Source organism: Meriones unguiculatus, chromosome 19 (assembly GCF_030254825.1).
Source record: "Meriones unguiculatus strain TT.TT164.6M chromosome 19, Bangor_MerUng_6.1, whole genome shotgun sequence".
In the NCBI taxonomy this organism is placed as follows: domain Eukaryota; kingdom Metazoa; phylum Chordata; class Mammalia; order Rodentia; family Muridae; genus Meriones; species Meriones unguiculatus.
Window position 1 is genome coordinate 20917057 of NC_083366.1, and position 21565 is coordinate 20938621.

Sequence of the window (21565 nt, forward strand, 5' to 3'; positions counted from 1 at the left end):
AAGATAAAACAGAAAAAAAAGTCTGATTTCCCATTCACACAAGGAATTTTCTATTTTTATCCAAGTCAGTGAAGTGCTGTATTGTAAAAGGCAAATTAACTATCAACCTAGTGCTCCACCTCCCACTCCCACGAATGTAGTTCTTGGTACCCAAGCTCGCCTGTCCTCATATCCATGAGGCAAAGCGATTAATCTCATTCACTCTGGAAACATCTGCAGAAGGTCATGTGGAAGGCACAAACAGGAGCCAGACAAGAGGTCCCTCTCTTGGTTTTCTGGCCTCTACTGCTCTTCTTCTCTGGGTAAAAACAGAGAGGGAGACGCACTTTCTGACCCAAGGAACGAGGGTAATGACCTGTCTCTTCATTGCAGCTCGTAGACAAGACAGAGGAGATGGTGAACAATGCTGTAGCTAAGACGATACAGGACTCGTGATAAATCTCCATCTCCATCTTAAAAACAAACATAAAGCAGCAGTTAGAAAATCCGTGTAGGGGACTGCCTCAGGCAGTGTTTTCCCATCTGGTACTGAGTCAGAGTGATACTGCCAAAAACTAACCAAAAAAAAGCCAAAACCTGTTATATTCAAGTACATGACAAATGACAAATTCTGTCTATGTAGGTTTAAATATGACACTATGTATATGTAGGTCCATGTGTACATTCAATATATACTGACCAAGTACCTGCTATATATGTATATATATGTTTTATAATGTCCAAAACATGACAATGAAATGTGTCATTCTATATACACCTCAAGTCTTCTTTTAGTTCAGGCTCAGATGTTCCGTGTTCGTTTTGGAAACGTTACTGTGTTCCGAGCCAGCACAGACGATAATTTTTCTGTGGCTTCTAGATTCTGAGTTAGGCGGGCATGTTAAGTACACCCGCAGCACGGATGCTGACAGGCTCCCGTGCAGACACTGCGCTGAGAACTGCGCAGATTCTCGGCGAGGTGCTGGCTTGTGGGGAGGGGTGAGCTAAAACACTGCTTTTAAAGTCCTCCTTTATCTCCCTGCTAAGCCCAGTTACAGCAACGTCTCAGAATGCTTTGGGGAAATGAGCGTTGCTGGCACATCCCGCCACGGACTCCAAGAGTGGGCAAAGGCTTTCCTTACCCACCTCCTCTGACACCAGCTGAAAGCTTTGTCCTTGATTTAGGCATGGGGTGGGCTTTAATGGATGAGTTTTGTTCCCAATTAATTTTGCATTTCACATTAGGGCTTTTCAACTGTTATAATAATAAAAAAAAAGTGTTGCCTGCTGGGCTGTCTAAAGTGTGTGGACACTTGAGTCCTTTTCTGGTCCATTAGATTTTTAATGACTTACTTTCACTATTTTTTTTTCTGTCATCATTTTGCCCAAATGGCAGAGCTCTGATTGGGTGAGGCCTCCAGCAAGCATTTTCTGAGCTGTCAGATGAACTTAGGGGCCTGCAGATTATTCACCAACCTGTACGGGAGATCACAGAATGATAATAGCTGTGTGTGTTCATGCCTAGGGACGTTAGGAATTCAGAGATGGCTCTACTCGCCAGGAGTGACTGTGGATATTATGCATTCTCCATTACCAGCACACATAGCTTTTATTTCAGAAATGTTGTGGCAGCCTCTTAGTCAAATCTATTCTCTATAACTTCATGCTGCAAATCTGAACATTATACAGTGAAAGTCCACACATCCGCAGTGTAAACACACAACCCCAAATAGCATGGTCTATGTGCCTACCCATTGCCAGTCTGTGTGCTCAGAAGAGAAGTAGACTGCCTGAGTGAGTCGTTTATTTTATAAAAACTTTAAAGGATTGTTGACAGCTTTAGTTCTCTTTGAGGGTTTTCCTTGTCTTCATTTCCATTGGCCCACAGATTTGTCCATTTCCATCACGGTTTAAAGGAGAGGAGTTTTCTTTTAAGTTCTTTTGGTCTGGTCTTATGGGTCTGCTGTTTCTGACCTCACGTGGCAGTGCCTTCATGGAGTGCCATGGTGAAGCAGAACTGCACACTTCCTGGTTGACAGAAAGCAAACAAAGATGAGAAGGAGCCCTCTGTTACTGACTTCCAACACATCCATCTAGGTTAGGTCAAGGTCCTCAGGATGACGTCACTATCCTAAAGCCCGTCAGCTGTGAAGTGTTAGCACTTAGGAAGGGCTCTTTATATCTATACCCAAGTGCCTTATCCTAATCAACGCTAGCCAAGTAGGAATGAATTTTCCATGCTCTAAGGGTAACTTTCTCATTGTATGTCACATCATATTTTTTCCCTTCAAAATATGGTGTCTGCTTAATTTTCATGTTGTATATTTTATCTGAGTCTGTCTCCTTAAAATTAGTAGTCCATTAGTGATTTCTGTTTAATAAAATAACTGATCTACAAATATTTATGAAAGGTATAGGAGCATATGTTTTTAAACAATTTTAATCATCTGAGTCTGCTGTGTAACCTGTGTAATCCATGAGGAAACAAAAAAGCAAACTTCTTCCAAACTGAACCAAAAGATTACCTCTGAGCCATGTAATACAGGGAATTTCCCTCCTCATTCTTCATGTTTTTCGGTGTCATCTCTGCCCCCCTTTGTCCAGCCCTTCCCTGTTTACCTCTTTTGGTTTCCCACCCCTCTACGAGCTACAACAAGCCTTGGCACTATGGAATATATAGCAGGAGTGAGTCCAAACAAAGGTTAGCATAGAGTTAGGCTGTGCACAAGAGTGACAAGCAGGTGGCCTGATGGCCAAACCCAGCTGCTTTTTTATCAGGCAGCATGGGAATTAGAGGCCTTCTTGTATTCTGTGTAGCTTGGTCTTCTCAAACCATGACCCCCAGGAATCACATTGCTCACCTCTTAGGGAAAGTAGGAAATGAGCTGGGAACATGGCAGTAGCAATCATGGGCCCTTGTGCGACTCCAAATATGGAAAGATTGCATTTTAAGCATGGTCCATCTCTGGATAACAGGCCTACCTTTGGGTAAATTTTTTCACAGGTAAAAAAGGGGTTGAAGGATCCCTAAATAATCAGATTGTTTGGCCTTCACCCTTTCCCTCCACACATCTCACACAGAGGCTTTCATCAGCTCAGTCCCAAATGTCCACAGGCTGTGGAACACAAGTAAACCAGCTCCCAGAGAGTTTCAAGTCATGACTTCTATCTGCCTCTTTTTCAGATTGCCAACCTTGAAATCCACACCAAACAGTATTGACTCTTTCCCACACTCCCATCCGAAGACCTCGAAGCTGAAACCCCTCTTAAACTTGGGGCTTCCATTCTTGCTGCTTGCCAATCAGGAGAGTGGGCCTGAATATCCATTTTCATTATTCTTCTCCTTTGGGGACATCTAGGGGCAGGATGCATCACCATGTCCTGGGGTCAGAACAGCAGGGCCACTCTTAGGTCTTTCATGACCCCGTTCAGTGCATCTATCCCAATCTTGATCACCTGGCTAAATTTGTCTGTTGTTTTTTTGTTGTTGTTTTTTTATTTGTTTTTGTTTTTGAGACAGGGTTTCCCTGTGTAGCCTTGGCTGTCCTGGACTCCCTTTGTAGACCAGACTGGATCTCATAGAGATCCGCCTACCTCTGCCTCCCAAGTGGGATTAAAGGCACACGCCACCACCACCTGGATTAAATTTGTCATTCTATTTTACAGGAACCAGCCTCCTAACTTCAGTGAACTGTCTGTCTGTATTTTCTTGTATCTCATTTAGCTTGTATAGAACCATTTTTTTTTTTAATTTAGGCATTTTGTTCATTTCTTTGGTGATCTGTTGTTTGCTAGTGGGTTCCTCCAAAGGTATCATATAGTCTTAATATTTTTCATATTTTTATGTGTGTATATTTATATTTATTGTATATCTGGCAGATCCTGTAGCTCTAATAGTTTTGTAGGGTAGTTTCCATAGTAAAAGATTTTCTTCCAAAGATGTTTAGGGGTGTTTGATTGGCATATGACACTGGCTCGGGTTCCATTTAAATATCATAATATCTCATAATTATAGTTTAGGGCATGGTACATATAGTGGAACTGATATGTGTTGGCCATTTTTATCACTGTGTGACAAAGTTTAATTGGGCCAGGTAAGTATAGCCCACACTTCAGCATGTATCTGTCTATACTGTGTGTGTCTGTCTATACACACACAGTGTGTGCATGTGTTTTCCTCTGGAAAAGTCACAGTATGTAGCTGACATCTCTGTCTTTGGTGTCTTGTCACCTATCCTGGTGATAAAACATCAGATCTTACAAAGTAGTGAGACTATGTAGTTTTTAATATTCATCGCTTTTCTGGTGTTTGGATTAGCATGGAAAGTCCTGGCCTGAAAGGAAAAAGTTGCTGCCCCAATAACAGGATACTAAACTTGGGAGCCCCCCAAGTTCTGGAGGCCCCCACGTGTTCCATTGCTTGTATCTACCAGTAGAGGCTTAGGAATTGCAGAGGAGTTAAAATAGTCTTAGGAAAAAAAAAAAAGAGATATTTTATTGGAGCCTAAGTGATGGATCAGTGGGTAAAGCAAGCACTGTCTGTGCAAGCCGATGATCTGAGCTTGTATCCCCAGAACTCACATAAAAAGCCAGAGACAATCATGTACATAGATCTGCAATCCCAGCACACTCGTGTGAAGACATGGGAGGCAGAGACAGAGTTATAGGCCAGCGAGGCTGGCAGAGATACCCTGTCCCAAAATAGGTAGAGAGCGAGGACCAACACCCAGGGTTTCCCTCTGACCTGCATATGTGTCCCGTGTCCCTGCTCTTACACACACACACACACACACACACACACACACACACACACTCCTTAGTCATCAAAAGCAGAAAGAACAGTTCTTTACATATTTAGCTCCAGGACAAAGCTTGACATGACCTGCTGCTTCTCTAATGTGGCTTTGTCTTCCGGCAGGACATCGACGGCCAGGCACTCCTCCTGCTCACTCTTCCCACCGTGCAGGAGTGCATGGAGCTGAAGCTGGGACCCGCTATCAAGTTATGCCATCAGATTGAGAGAGTCAAGGTGGCCTTCTATGCCCAGTATGCCAACTAAGTCAGGTGGCACCTGATTCTGATGATGCTGTGTTTGTTGTGAAGGTTTCCAGGACTGAGATCTTTATTTTCTGGGCTTTGTGAAATGGCACATTCACCGAGGATCCCCAAAAAGCCAGAATCCAGGACCTCCTTCATGCACCAGCCTATTTGATTGCCCTCTGATTTTAAAGCACACAGAAGTACCAGCCACAGCTGCAGCAGCTTCTAGGAGTTCAGTGAAAGTTCTGAGACAGACCATTCCCCACTCTGGACTTGCTTCTTGATCGCCAAGTTTCTTTTTTTACATTTTTTTCTTTTTTTACTCCCACCCAAACCAGGCAGCTTCCTGTAAGCCAGGTTTCCTTACACTGAGGCCCAGGTTCTTGGAAAACCAAGATGGACTGAGTGTCTCTGAGAAGAACACCCGACTTGCTGACAGTTTCGCCTGACTCACTCACTCTGAGGCTCCTTTACAGCTGTATCTGTCACACACATGCAAACTACTGTGGTTCACAGTTGCCTATTACCCCATTTGATCTTACTGACAGCTCCTTTCTCCAACACAGTTGTGGGCTCTGTTTCAGGATGCTGGTGTAAAAGGATGTGCTAAGCGTTGGTGGCCTCTGTCAGAGGTGCCGACGAGTATGGCGGCTTACAGTGAGACAGCTTTGTAAGCAGAACCTAGAGCATTTGTAGTGGCAGACAGTCTCTGTAGTCTCCTGCAGAACCATAGCTTCAGTGTTCTAAGATCACTGTAACCCAGTCAGGAGGAAGATACTTTAGGGAAGTATTGAATTCTGCACTGAAGAAAAAGCTTTCAGGGGCAAACATAGGAAGAGATTTAGGGGAAGTGTTTGTGAACTCGCCGTGTCCACTTAGAAATGTTAACAGAGCTGGTCACTGCAAACAAGTCCTTCTGAGCCTCTCTTCTGCTGGTGCCTGGCTTGCCACATGTAAAGCAAGCATGAGGAAGCAGTATTCCCTAGCATAATAGAGCGGAACAAATACTGGATCTGGACCCAGCTGGTTTCCATCCTGACCTTGCTAGTGGCTAACTCCATGTCCTTGAATAACTCCCCACCACTCTGGACCCAAGATCCCATTAAAGGAGAAGTTAGGACACTTAGCACGTAGGCATTTGGTATACTGTCTCCCTTAGCCTTCTCCTCATGCCTGCTATGGAGGAGTCCAGGTAGACCAAAATGAGAACAAGAATGTAGCCACAGAGTTTAACCCTCCAAGTCCCGCTTTTCACTCTCTTTGAGGTTGCATAAGAAATTTCCCTAAGTCATTTGTAGAACAATCAGTGATTATAAATTTCGGCTCATCTTTTATACCCAGCACTTCATCTGTGTTCTCATGACCATGTCAGGTGCGCTTGCAAAGCCCACGGGACTGAAGTACATTATCACGTGGAGGTCACCTCTGTGTCTTTTTAAAGCCGTGCAGGAAAAGCAAACTTTTACTCTGTTTAGGAGTGCCCACTTAACTTTACACTCATACCAGCTTTGTTGTTTTTGTGATTTTTCGTGATTTGTCATGATTGTGTTCATTTTTCTCTTTGACTGTAATCTGAACCATCCCAGAACATGGTGTGACAAGCTGATGACTGCTTGTATGTGGGCAGTATCTTAAGGCATGGTAGTCTGTCAGGCTTTGGAAGCTGTGATTGCTTATGCTAACCATTCCTAACATTGTGCCGTTGTTGCTGGTGGAATCGGAAAACAAATGATTTGTTGTTGAGACTCCTTCATTTTCCCTGAGGCTGGTTTTCTATGGTTACGCTGTAGACATTTGGTGAATGGTTATGGACAACTGGTGGTCAGACTGTGTCCTGGGTGGAGCTAAGGAAGGGGCCGCCCCTGCTGGTGCCCGTGTGGTTGGCTTGCAGTTGGATATCTCTCTTCTAAGCTACATGTCATACCTTCCTGGTGGAGCTGCCTTCTCAACCACATGCTTTTGGCCACAAATGCTTAATCTATCGCTTGGAAAGGGTATCTATTTCAAGATGAGTAGCATTTCTACTGTGCTGATTCCTTCCTGATCCTTCACTTTGGCCTTTTGTAGATGAGATATTTCTTCTGCATCTGAAAGCAGGATGCAGCTATGGCATTGCTAGAACACAGTGTGATTTGAGAACAGATGCCACCTTCTCGTGCCTTTTCCAGTAATGACACAGAGGAGGAGGCATTACTTTAGAACACGGGGATTTCCTAGAGGTCTGCTGAGCCCACAGAAAGAGGCAGAAGAACATTAACAGAAAAGCCAGTCAAGAGTATGACCACCATTGGTCAAAAACCCTTCTTCCTATGGAACCAAATGTCCCAGCTGCTCCTTATGCCTCAGCCTTGAAGTCTAACATCGGTCTCTCTCTGAACAGTGTCAGTCCCTTCAGTATTACTTGTGATCTTCAGCTTTGGCCAGGAAAAATGACAGTAATTCTTCCAGAAGAGTGCCCAGCCAGGGGCCAGCCTCATCATAGTGGCTGTCAATGTGCAGTCAGCCCATCCCTCCAGCAGACTTGAGAAGTATTTCAGGACCAAAGAGGATGGTTTTCCTCTGAGAGGTGCCAGTGTCCCCAGAGCTTTGATCCAGGATGGTGTGCTCATTATGTGGACAGCAATTTTGTCACCAGCTTGTAAAGTGGGTTTTGTTCTCTCTAGGCTCACACCTCACCTGCCTCTGTCTTAAACATAGGGCTGCTTTCCAAGGAACAGTTGGAAAATACCTGAATATTTTCCAATAAAAATAAATGGATATTATATACATACTCCAATATCACCACAGCCTGTACAGCAAAAAATATTCTGGTCAGAATACCATCATGTGATGCCCTCCCCTCATTCCTTCCTGTCTAGTATCATTTCATTATCTCTTCGATTATCTTCTGGTACCAAAGTCCTCTCCTTCATGTATCTAACATCTTGGGTGCACCACACCGCTCATTGCCTCCTGTAACCAGCCAAGCAGACATCTCACAGTCTGTGCCATATAACTGAGGAAAGGAAACTCCACCTCAACTTAAATAATGACAGTCTGTCATTTATGCCCACCCTAAAGTTTAGGGAGTTAGTTTCAGCCCCCAACTTCTGGCCTTCATTTGTACTCTGTTGTAAAAATAATACATATATCCTGGCCACAAAATAAGACATACCCTCATCAAAGCAGAGTACACTGGCATCTCATACCCGTGCTATCAAACAACAGTGTTCTTCACCAGTGTCTAATCTAGAGCGCAGAGAACTGGTCTGTCACTTTTAAAATGGGATGCCTTTGATCAGTCTGACTCACAGACAGACAGCATTTGAGCTCTACAGCTATCTGAGTCCCTAGACCGTATTTGATCATATTCAAAGGATCGTTTCTTCTGTTTGCTTTGATTTGGTCCTCAATAAATTAAAATGGTCCACACCCTAACACTACCACATCTGACCATTATTGCCATCTTTGAATGGTTCCTTTTGATCAGCCTTTTGAACATGGGTCCGTCCTAATCTGTCTCGTAGAATTTTGCGTTTTGTTTGAGGCAAATACTGTCTGTTTTCTGTCTTATACCAAACACCATTTCCTGAGAGTGGTCCCTTAGTTTTGGAAGCACTCGGGGGTTTCATAGTTATTTTATATAACACCCATTTATATTTATTTCTGTATATAGAAATAGAACAAAACAATAGGAAGATCTTTGTTGTGGTTTGCTGCGTTTGGGTTAAGATAGTGAATCTAGGCTCCAAGAACTCTCTGTTCTGCCTTTAGAGAGCTATGATTGAGTGTGCAATTATTTGAAAGGAGAAAATGTAAATTAAGATATCTGTAGTGTTTATGGAAGAAGTCTCTGGGGACATCTGCTTGTGTCTTTTTGGTGCAATAATTAAATAGCACAGAGAAGCTGAAATGGCAACCATACAATCTAATGATTCTCATACTTGCTTACTATTCCTTTCTGTTCACAAATATCCTCAAGATTATTCTCTCTTTAATTGGATTAACTTTTCAAGTTGATTAATTCTCATAGCTTTTAAAACTAGGGTGGTTTACAGGTATCCAAAACATGCTATTACAAAATAAAATTGTGGTGTATGTGGCCCATATAATTTACCGAAAAACTTGTGATTGCTGTCCTGCCTGGTCTCCTTGGGTTTTTTTGTTTAAAAGGCTTTGTGGTTTAAATGATGAATAATGATTCAGTTTTCTGAACTTCAGACTTCCTTGTTCAGTTTTCTTTTGATGACTAGGACCAGTGAGGGTGTAGGTCATGTCACAGAACCAAGGCAGAGCAGTGCTTTGGTTAGGACAAAGAGGAACACTGAAGAAGGAAAGTTCTAGAACAATCTTTTGCTAAAAATTACTTTATGACGAAAACTGATAGGAAGGGTTTTTTTTTTTAATAATAGAAAAAGCAAACATCTTATCTGTCATTCAGAATGCAAGCTAACATGATCTCTGTAAGCAGAGAGGCCCCTGGTCACTAATGGTGAGAGCCCTTTAACTTTCATGTTCTACGTTGAGAAGTTTGTATTGAAATTTGGTTCATATCTTGTGTATGTTTTGGTGCATAAAAGAGAAAAAATCAATGTCTTTACTTTTGAAATTTAAAGGACAAAGGGCATGCTCTCAGTTTGCTGTAAGATTGTATTCTGTATATATGTTTCCATGTACATAAATGAAAATATATATCAGAGTTATATTTTAATTTTTATTCTAAATGGAAAAAAAACCCTTTTTACTTGAAAACATGGTAAACCACATTGTTAATAAATAAAAATAAATTCTATGGTGCTGTTTGTGCTTAATGTGTCAAGTTATTGAATATATATTTGGGGCTTGTTATTAGGGTTACTTTCTTTTGAAGACTTTTGTTTTTGCATTTCATTATAACATCTACTGTTAAGTTGCTTAGAACCGTAGCTCTCAAAGTCACTTCATCATTAACGGAATTTTACTCAGGCACCCAGTGTCTTACTATAATTCCATTCCTGTTACTTTGAAAAACACTTCTAAAAGCAAGTTAGAAGAAGAATGAATTGTTAGGCTTCTACTTCCTGGTTACAGGTCATCATTAGGGGAAACCTAGGCAACAATGTAAACAGGAAATTGAAGCAGAAGTCAGTGCTCACTTGCTTACAGAGGCTCATGCTTAGCTTCCTCATACAGCCACAGACATGTCTCTGGGCACCGTAAAACAGCGCAATGGGGCTCTAGGGATGGTTAGAAGTGCTTGCCTTGTGGTCATGATGACCTGAGTTACATACTTAGAACCCAGGTAAAAATATCTAGAACATATTATACTTGACATCCCAGCTCTGTAGAGATGGAGGCAGGTGGAGCTTCAGGGCTCACCGACCAATGGCTCTAGCCTAGTCAGGTCAACGAGAGGCCTTGCCTCAAAGAAGATGAATGTTCTGGGGATGATGCCAGAGATTGTCCTCTGACCTCCACACCAGCGTAGACTTGTACACATGTCCATGAACACGCAACACATGCACATAAAAATAGTGTGGCTCTTGCCTGGCCTTCCCAATTTCAACCATCTTTCATTTTCTTGGGTTGCCTGATACTTTACAAGAGAGATTGCTTTATTTCTATAGGATCCGTAATTTAATAGCCATATCGATACATCTTTTGACTTACTGTCACAACTGAGTCTTGAGTATCCAAGTAAGACATGAAAACCAGCCTGCTGCTCATGAGATCCCTTTCCTTTTCTGCCACCATGAATTGTGTCACCCAGGGACAGTGAGAAGGCAGAAGAGGCTTAGACCTCGGGAAAGGAAAGTGGGAAATGTTGGGTCATTTGTGTTTCAGTCTCAAGTAACTTAATTCACTTTAAATTCACTATAGTCCTGTTGGTAATCAAGATTTGCATATATAAACTTTTGTTCTCTTAATTATGGACACTTTAAAAAATAGATTCATAACATAAGTTTTTACTTTGCAGTTCAAACTGCCTTTAAACTTGAAATCCTGTGCCAGCCTTCTACACGGCCGATTATACCGATTATAGGTGTGTGCCACCACGCTTGGCACGCAGGGGTAGTTTTTGTTTGTTCATTACTGTTATTTTAAAATACAAACCTTTAGCAGCAAAAGTAGAGCCTTAGTAAACACAATAAGAAACATGAATTTCCCCCAAATATACCAGCAGCAGATAAAAGATTGTACAGCTGAATAAATATAGCCATCATATTTCTATTTATACTTGAATATCCTTGAAAACAGAAATTTAAATGCTGACTATATGAACACTTCCAAATTTCTAAATCAAATAAAGCAAAAAAAAATTCATGCTGTCATGAGAACCCTAATTATAATTCTTTCTTCTATTAAGCCAGACTGTGTTCATCTTTCAGTTCACTAGAAGTCCGAGGTTTGTGGTACAGCTGTTTTGAGTCTGTGAGAAAGCACAGTGCTTACTAGAGGTCCAGAGAAGATATTTTTAAATGCTGATTGTGTAAACATGATCCTGGCTGATTTTCCTTGTGAAGACCAGTAAGGTGAAAATACTATCTGAGCTACAAAGAGTTGTTGGAATAATTTTATGAAGACGTGCTTATGACATTGGCTCAAACAGGACTCACAGCACACCTCTGTTGAATGTACTTCATTTGTTATGCCAAAATTTTGTTTAGGAGTGTCATTTGCATCTGGTATGCCCAAATGATATCGCATGGTAAGAAACAACAGGAAGCTTTGCTTTGTCAGTATGAAGACAGACCAACATTCAATGACCAGCACTGCTGTGCCTCCTCACTTATCCCCAAGATTTGTTCTGCTTTAATAATTTGCTTTTTCTGGGAAGTTTTGGAACAACAAATATAATATAGTGATATATACTATACAAATATGTATTATATAAGCATATATGCAATATTGGGCATGTATATATATATATGGCTAAGTATATATGTATATAGATTATATATGTAGGTGAGTATATGTGTACATATGTGTGTATATGTTTGTAATATATACACAAATACATATGTACATATATGTGGGGCAGATAATTTGAGTAAGTAAAAGCATACAGATTGCACATTTCACTGGCTTCAAATACTTACTCTGTCACTTTCTAGTTACAGAACACAGAACTTCTGTTTTCTATAGAAGGTGAAGAGTTACGCATGTTTGCATGGTCAATAGGATTAAACACTAAGTTTGCTGTGTGATTCTTAGCACAGAAGACTTAATATTAGGAATCAAGTTTCAGGATAGTGGTCGAAACTCATCATCTGACTGTGGTGGTTCATACCCCAGCTCTCCAGAGGTGGAGTAGGAGGATCAGAAGTTCACGACTACCATTGGCCACATTACAAGCTGGAGGTCAGCCATATATTATGCCTTTAATAGAAGCAAAAGGTAGATAACACAATGCTTCCCTCTTTGGAGGGGAGCTTTTAGAATTATCCATAAGGTCTCTAAACCCTTAGTCATGCATCTTGTCTCTAAATATTGGTGGGGTTACCCATTGCCTCTGCCACGATGAGTTTTGCTGATATTCTTACAAACCAGTTGCAGCTGGCGTAATGCCACCAAATACTGGCAAACCCAGATGTCAAGATGATCAGAGACTCATTGTTAAAGTAGTAGGGGACTGTTTCAGCCTTAATTACATGGAATCTCTACTATAATACCCGTTTCAAGCTTCTGACTTCTGCATTAGTACTGCCAAGACACTGGCATCTCCATCTTGGTTATGTCTTCCTATCTAGTTGGTGGTACCTATAAGATGTGTATGAATGCAGTCAGGATATTGCAATAGGTAAATGGTCAAGGATCCAGGAATTGATGCGTACAGATGGGAATCAGAGACACCTACTCTGTGGTCATTGGTAGCTCCATGGCAGCAACCACAACCACAACCACTCTGGCATTCGCCACCTGTGTACCTGGCTGATCAAGGCTGTAGTCCATATGAAGTAAAGGAGTGTTTCAGTTGACAGAGCTTGCAAATGTTTAAGGAGTTGCCCTTAACTTTTGCCAGTGAGATATAGGTTCTAACAAATCCCTCCTCCAGAATGGCTTTCCTCCATATGGCTGCTCTGTGCAGTCCAGAAACAACTCACAGCTTCTGCCTTCTGTTAGAATCATGTTTGCCCTTACAATGCATCATTATTATTTAGTTTCCAATCTTCCTTGCTTAACTTCTTAGACTGAAGTTACCCCCTCCCCTCAGCTTACAAGCTTTTCCTTGGGGGCCTCTTTTCTAGGAAATTCAAACGAAATGAAAGCATTTAAAAGCAGCTATTATCATAGTCTTGCAATGTGCAAATAATAATAAAATATTCTGGCATAACTCAGCAGACGTGGGAAACTCACTGGCCTCCTATAATTGGGACACTCACAATACAAGTCTTTTCAGAATCAAGACTTGGGTGAGAGGTGAAAATTTTTAAAGTAGTCTAATTATTAAAGTAGTATGTTTGTATTACAGAACATTTGGAAGGCAAAGGTGTTATTAAGTTACCCATTATCTCATTATGTTCAATTATAATTTCATCATGTTTGCATTTATATCTAGAACACAATATTGAAATTAAGTTATGTACACCCTTTGAAAGACTCGCTGGTATTCTGTAATCATCCTCCATGAGATGGCATTAACATTCTTAAAAATTAGCACTTTATTTATTTATTTATTTATTTATTTATTTATTTATTACAATGTATTCACTTTGTATCCCTGCAGCAGCCCCCTCCCTCATCTCCTCCCAGTCCCACCCACCCTCCCTCTTCTTCCTCTATGCCCTTTCCCTACTCCTCTGATAGGGGAGAACACTTTTATTTTTAATGTATTTTATTTTGATCAACGAATTTTATTCTTTGTCGATCTCATGTGAGTGTATAATGCATCTAATGACTCCATCTCACCCTCTCATCTCCCTCTCATCCCTGTCAAAACCCCTTCTCTCTATCCTATCCTTTCCCAGATTCATGAGTTTCGGTTTTATTTTGTGACCTATTTACTTTAGCTAGGGCCATTTGGATGACACTGGATTTTAAATGCTTAAACAAAGTTAGGAATAGTCCAGCACGACATAGCAAAGCTTACGTTGCTTCTAAACATGTTGCCATTTTGCTGTGCTTGCTTCAGATTTATAGATATTTTATCTCATAAAGTCAAACTCCCCACTTTTCCCCATTCTAGGAGAGGGACTTATTGGGGAAGATAAAGAAGGCTTTGGTGCAAGGGGGAAAGGGATGAAAGGATAATAGAGAGAATATGATAAAAACACATTTATCCATGTGTGTATGATATCATTAAAAATACGCTAAAATTAAACCCTGCCCCATACAGGCAAAGCCGGAGCATGGACAACTCACACACCCATGGCAGGAGCTCAAATCGAAACCAGAGGGCAACATCTGGTAATGTGTGTGGTGGGGACTGGAGCTACTCAGCCCACAGCTCTACAGTGTCATTTCTGCCAACTCTCCGGCCTCACAGCAGTAGTGTTGGGGGTGGGGTTCCCTTCTTGAAAACAGCACCCATTGCCTTGCATCCACAGTGCCACCCTCCCTTCATTATATACATGTGGCCAAGGGACCGGCTCCACCTCTTCTAAAAGGCCTAGGCACACGCCTCAATTGCCTCTCCCCATTACCCTGGTGTTTGTCGTTTTGGGGGAATCGCTGAAAGATGGTGGCTCTGTCTGAAACACATATTTTTATAGTTGGAGAAATCTTACCTAGTTCTCTGATCCCGGCTCCTCACCCCGGCTTTTCTGATGCACTTGCCACCATCAGAACGAGGCTTCTGGTTACAACTCCAGAGCCCAGCACATTGTGGCAGCCTTTGAAAATGAAGTCATTTTGCAAAGCACTTGCATCAGGACTGTTCTGTGGTATTCAGCTAAAGAAAGTGCTTCTGTCTGGGCTTCAGGGATGTGGCCAAGCCCCAGTCCTGAAACCACTATTTTGTCCTTCGTACCATTTCTGGTCTGTACAGACATTTCTCTCTCTCTCTCTCTCTCTCTCTCTCTCTCTCTCTCTCTCTCTCTCTCTCTTAGCTGACACATATCTTACTTATTTTTATCTGTTGGTCTTCTGTGCTTAGATAGTGTAGATGTGTCCAAAGTTTAAACACAGAAAACGATCATCATTAAAAGTCTCTCCATGTTACCAAGCAGCAGGTGGCGTTGGGGCTTGTACTGAGAATGACACTAACTCTTGTGATATTTCAGCTATTTTAAAAATGAGTCGTTTAAGCCCAGATGAACATTTATATTGGCACGGGGTCCATTTACAATTCCCCCAACACTCAGCTAGCTGACATTTCTAAATGCCTCTCCCACATAGTAAAATCTCCATTTTTTTTTTTTGCAAATGTTTTGAAAAAAAAAAAGTTTTGCACATGTTTCCTTTGCCTTCTTTTAAAGTCCAGTGGCTGAGAGAGGCATGTGGGATGGCATAACTGTGGGAACAAACCTGTTTTGTTCTATGTAATTCACAGAAAATGCTAATAATACTTGTCACAACATGAAAGAATTGATCCATCCTTTTTAAAGTAATAATGGTGTGAGTGGAGGCGTATATACCCGTTTGAAGGAGGCAACCTTCATGTATAAACAGCCCAAGTTCACTTAGATGTGTCTGTTTCAGCCCCAAAGCCCCATGTACGTCATTCCCGTGAGCTGAAATGAAAATGTTTTAGGAAACATATAATAAACATTGTGATGTCAGCTTGTCTCATAACAAACCGAAGACTCATTCATTCATAGGATAGGACATTTGTATCTGCCAAGCAGGGCATGGTCTTGTACTGACTGATTGTGGTAGGGTAGGCCAACCACGTTAGGAGAAATAATATCCTGTGTTCGTGGCTACTATCAGTGCTCTATGGAAAAGGGACCTGGTGGACGGAGTGGCAAAATACAAACAATGATTAAAACAAACAAAAAGCAAAACACACACACACACAAAGAGAGAGAGAGAGAGAGAGAAAGCTCACACGTGCATATGACACACATGTCCCTGCAATTATTGACCTAGAGAGAGAGAGAGAGAGAGAGAGAGAGAGAGAGAGCTCACACGTGCCCATGACATGCACATGTATGCAATTATTGATCTAATACTGGTATGGGGACACTGGCTTAGACAGTGACAATGACTGAAGGTGCTGGTACCATAAATCGGAAAGCTCTTGTGGAACAGTGAGGCTCTCCCAGGCTCAGGCTCCTGGAAGCGGCCCTGCACATTTCTTGTTACTCTAACCAAATATCGGACGAGAAGAGCAGGGTGCGGTGCTTCACGCCTGTAATCCCAGCACTTTGGGAGGCAGAGGCTGGAGGATCTCTGTGAGTCTGGGGCCAGCCTGGTCTACAATGTGAGTCCAAGACAGCCAGTACTACACAGAGAAACCCTGTCTTGAAAAAACCAAAACAAACAAAACAAACAAACAGGAAAATCTGACAAGAAGCAAATTGGGGAAGAGGCTGTTTATATTGGTCTTGGTGTTGGTCTCTTTTCCCCAGCACACACTGTCCCAGAAAAGCATGGACGGTGTACTTCACACAAATAGGGGTGAAAATATTTTTAAATCACATCTATTTTGATATTCCCAACAGTTTCGTTATACCTATACATATTAAACCCAAAGAATTCAAGAGTTGAAAGTTGGACTGTTGAAATAATCAAGCATATGTTGGACGCTAAGTGAAGCATTGTTGAAAATAGAGAAAAATTTTCAATAAATAACATTAGAGATCTATGGTGAAATTGCAACTATTAACAAGGATAGACTTTTCTATATTGAATTTAGCTACATTAGTGGGATATTGTTGTAGAAAAAAGGAGTAGCCTTCATAGATAATGTATTTGTATTTTTAAAATTTTGTTAATAATAAATAATTGGTGTGTGCGCACACGTGCACACAAGTAGAGAGAAGTAGAGGCAGGAGGCCAGTTCTAGCTGTTTTTTCTCAGGAACTGTCCACCTCTAATTTTTAGACAGGATCTCACTGGCCTGGAACTGGCTATGTAGGCCAGGCTGGTGACCTGGGAGTCCTGGGAACCCATCTGTCTCCGCCATAGCATGGGGATTACAAGTGTATGCCACCGTATCCATGTTTCTACCTGGGCGCCGAGAATCAATTCACATCCTCTTGTTTGCTTTTCAAGCACTTTACCAATTAAACTATGTCTCCAGGCCCTAGCTTTATTTCTGGAAGCTACACAAGAAACTAGTCAATCCTTAACATCCGTCTACCCTCACCATCTTCCCCACTCTTACAGCGTGGCAGGAAAGAGGCTGCCCACATACTAAGAGCATTAGGCCTGGGCTGTACACTGTATGGTCTTTCTCTCCATCTACCCATTTACAGTGACTCGCATGAGGTACAAGAAGTCGTGTGTGAACCCTTCCGAGGTGTCATCAAATCCTTGTTTGAACTCACAGTCCTGTATCACAGAATGACATAACCTTCAGTTATGAGCTTTCGCTGCTCTTTTGTAGATGTGACGGGGCCTGAACAAGCCAGGTAGCTTGCTCTCCAAGGTCACACAGCATGGTTCTACCCCCCGCAACTGTGTGTTTAATAACCAGTTAAGTGACTAATACTTGAGAGCAGCATTGTCCGTAGCTTGAGGAGCACGGAGGAGCATGGGACAACAATGCAGAAGGAGTGGTCAGATTGTTGTGGGAATATTCCCAGAATAAGCAGCACCTATGGGAGTGGCAGAGAGGAACGTCACCAGTGGACCAAAGCTGAAAGGAGCTGGTCCCGGCTCCAGTTTGTATTCTTATTTTGTGCTCTAAAATCACAAGGTGGGGTGGGCGAGCAAGGTTTGATAGAAGCTTCTCTGGCAGGCAGGAGGTTGTTAAGGGCAACGGCCCATTGTTTCAGATCTTCCTCCAGGTCATTCTGCCTCAGGTAGCAAGAGAAGTCACATGTGGCAGATGCACAGCACAAGCAATGCTTTCAGTAAATCACTAAATACATCAGTAATCCAATAGTTAAACGTTCGTCTTTCCTACCTTATTCTGCTTTAAGACCAAACTGCTTCATTTTAGGATTCTGTTTGTCCAGATGAGAGTCTGTCTTCCTACCTCTTGGCCCACTAAGGTATGATGGCTAACATAGATAAGATCTGGAGTCAGCTAAGAAACACCCTCGGGGACCATCTGGAGGACATCTCTAGGAAGGATTAACTGAGAAAGACGTTCTTCCAGAGCAGACGGCATCTTCCACCTCACACAGAATGGGGCCCAAAGGAAAGCTGGTACTCATTTACTTTCCCACCTTGCTTGGTACGTGTGTCTGTTCTGAGGTCACTGCCACCACCAACACCATTTTCCATTGGCCAGCTTCTTTGGCTTTCCAAGAAGAAGTAAAGGCCAGCAGCTGTCCAGGAATCCCCCGGGCCCTCAGTACCAGCTTTGCAGACTGGACATCTACTGGGTACTCATCTTTCCCAGCATGCAGATGGCCCTTGTTGGACTACTCAGTTCTTCTCATGTAAGCTACTCTAAAGCATCCCTTTTCATAACATATATTCCTTCTGTTGACTGTTTCTCTGGAGAGTCCGGGATGCTGCATATGAACACACGTCTCTGGTGTGTTCCAGCCCCTCAGACTGCAATCTTAGTTCCTAAACAGATATGTTGACATTGAATATTTCCATCCAGGATTTGCTGTCATTTGCAGTGTCGACTTCTACACAGTCTAAAATTCTCATGCTGTCACATGCCACGCCAATCACACTAGCAGAGCTAGCTAATCTCATTTGAGCAAATGAGTCCCCACACACTATTTGGAACATGACGCTGTTTTATGTCACTTAACATCTGATGAGAAACAATTCTGGGAAACAAAGTAATCCTTTTATGGAGAAGGAGCCCTTAGAAAGATGCTAAAGGGAGTGCTTTTTTGGGTCCTCTGGTAGCATGGTTACCCACGCAATAATTATGTGTTTGTTTATTTAAAAAAAAAAAAAACTTCACATGTGGTCAGATTTTCATAAGGAACAAGATGAAAAAGATCATCATTGCAGATCACCATTTCTTCAACTCTAAAGAAATGGGGTAAAAATGGATGCTAATGGTGTGCCTGAATTTCACCAAATATTTAGCTGTGACCAGCAACACCCTGCTCAAGGTTTCACGCAGAGAATCTGCCCTATCTAAACTTCAGCACTCCTCCAATTTCACTTCCTTCCCCTTTGCCCTGTTTTCTTTCTTCTTCCTATTGCTTTTAACTTATATACTTGTTTATGTGACTTATTTCTGTTCCTCCTCCAGAATACAATTTTTATGTATAGTTAATTTCCCTTCTTCCTCTCCTCCCTCCCTTGCTCTCTTCCTTCCTCCCTCTCCTTTTTTTCTTCTTTCCCTCTCTTCCTCCCTCTCTTCCTCCCTCCCTCCCTCCCTCCCTCCCTCCCTTCTTTCTTTCTTTCTTTCTTTCTTTCTTTCTTTCTTTCTTTCTTTCTTTCTTATTTCTTTCTTTTTCTGTTGATAGGACTTATTATTCACTGCAAAGCCAGAACTCAGATATTTGTTGAATGACTGAACTGAACTCTCTTTATGCATTAACATCGTGAATCTTCAGAATGAATATTTGACGCTGGTACTAATTCTCCTCCACTTATAAGTGAGGAAAAAGGGAGATTTAGCAATCTCCCTTGATTGTGATCAGAAAGATAAAGTGGATGAGAAACAGGGTTGGGATGTAAGTCTCCAAAATTCTAGATCTTTTAGTGTAGAAATATTTTTGCTTCATTTTCTGAGTTATTAAACTATCCTGAAAGACACACACTAAAGCTAATACAACCTATTTCTAATCTAAAATTGTTATATCACTCATGTCTACTAGTGCTAACAAAAAGAACCATCTAAGAAAATGGCATATTCATCTTTTAACAACAGATCCCTAACCAGTAAGCGTTGATGGAAAGAAAGGTGTGTGCCATGTGGACTTTTTTCGCAGAACTGGTGTCACTCCAGAGTTTTAGTATTTATTATAGTTTGATCCTTAATTACATCCTCCAGTCATGCTCACAACCCTCTGAAATGTGTTCTGTGCCTGTACCTGTAACTAGAATGTTCAGATACCCCAAAGCCATAAGCAAGACATTATTATTAAAAATCAGGCACAAGGCCACAGCATTTCTCCCCCACCACTTAAAAAAGAAGAAGAAGAAGAAGAAGAAGAAGAAGAAGAAGAAGAAGAAGAAGAAGAAGAAGAAGAAGAAGAAGAAGAAGACAAATAAAAAGCAATAGCAAAAGCCTCCCAAGCTGAAAGGCTGAACAGAAGGAAGAAACCAGCAATGACTAGCTCAGCCCATTTATAAGTAGGACAGCTGATTTAGATAAAAATACTCTGCCCATCAACCATGCAAACACATGAAGCCAAAACAGACTTTAAAATTTCAAGGAAACTTCACTTCATGTAACATTTTTTTTATTTAAAAATAGTTATTTGTGTGTCTGGTGATTTGCTTGCATGTCTGTTTGACTGTGCATCAAGTAGCCTGGTGCCCAGGTGTCAGAACAGGGCAGATCTCCTGGGACTGGAGTTACAGCCGGTTATAAGCTGCTATGTGGGTGTTGAGACTTGAACCCGTGACCCTCTGGAAGAGCAGCCAATGCTCTTAACAGCTGAGCCATCTCTCTCCAGCTCACTTTTGTTTTTAATATGATAGCCCTCAGCACCTCTATTAGGAAATATTAGCATTATGTAAATGTGGACTGTCGGAGCTCTGGCCAGTGTTTGAGGAGAGAGGGAGGCCCTGGATGGAAATGCTCTACATATTTAACGGTCTGAAGGTCAACACCACGATGAAACCAGGAAACAGTGGAAACTTCCTGGCTAAAGGGAGAGCTCTTCAGAAACGGAAGAGTTAACTCAGACCTGGATCCAACCCTTAGCCTAATAACCCATCTAAGACTTGAGGGCACCTAGAATTGCCAGCTCACCCCAATTTATAACAGGGATTAGTGCATTTAATCCTCCAGTAGCCTTTTGCAGCATTCTCTATTATTTCCGCTTTTGGATGAGTAAACTGTGCCACAGAGAGGTTGAATAAATAGCTTATAGAGATCAGCTAGTAACTGGCAAACCAGAGGCTTGGGTCTAACTGCAAAGTTCACTACAGTTGGCCTCTCTGGTATACGGCCTCTTTAAACACATTCACAAAAGGCTATTATAATCATTATGATTTACTACATGTGTTAGCTCCTTGGTGCGGGTTTGATCACATGGAAATTGCTCAACAGCAACTCTAATGGGGAAGAAAAGTCAAATGTAAAAAAGACCTATTAACCCTTTAGTCTGTGTTCTCTGCGTCGGACTAAAGAGAGGGGCTGAAAAGAAACCCTTACAGGAATCAACAAACCAGCAGCTCAGAGTGTTTCAGAAGAGCATATTTATAGCCCAGGTCCAAAGAGGCATTTAGTGAATACTTGCTGAGTGGAATTAAACAGCCTTCCGTGAGTGACGTGGCATGGGAGCTAATTGCAAACCCTATTTGAGGAGCCGCTTGATGAGGCAAAGCAGAATTCAACGGTCCGATGTAAAAGCAGTAGTATGTTATTAGAACTTCGCTGCTCCTG

At 41.8% G+C, this 21565-nt stretch overlaps 1 protein-coding gene across 3 annotated transcripts in view; it reads left to right on the top strand.

Annotated features, from left to right (window-relative positions):
- The window catches only part of Sfmbt2 (Scm like with four mbt domains 2), a 182568-nt gene extending 172778 nt beyond the window's left edge, over positions 1 to 9790 (top strand). For all 3 annotated transcript variants that reach the window (XM_021631837.2, XM_021631836.2, XM_060373099.1), the window contains exon 21: positions 4898 to 9790. In XM_021631837.2, coding sequence (XP_021487512.1) covers positions 4898 to 5038 — 141 coding nt within the window. In that variant the 3' untranslated portion in view covers positions 5039 to 9790. The remainder of the gene's footprint in view (positions 1 to 4897) is intronic.
- Positions 9791 to 21565: the final 11775 nt, after the last annotated feature.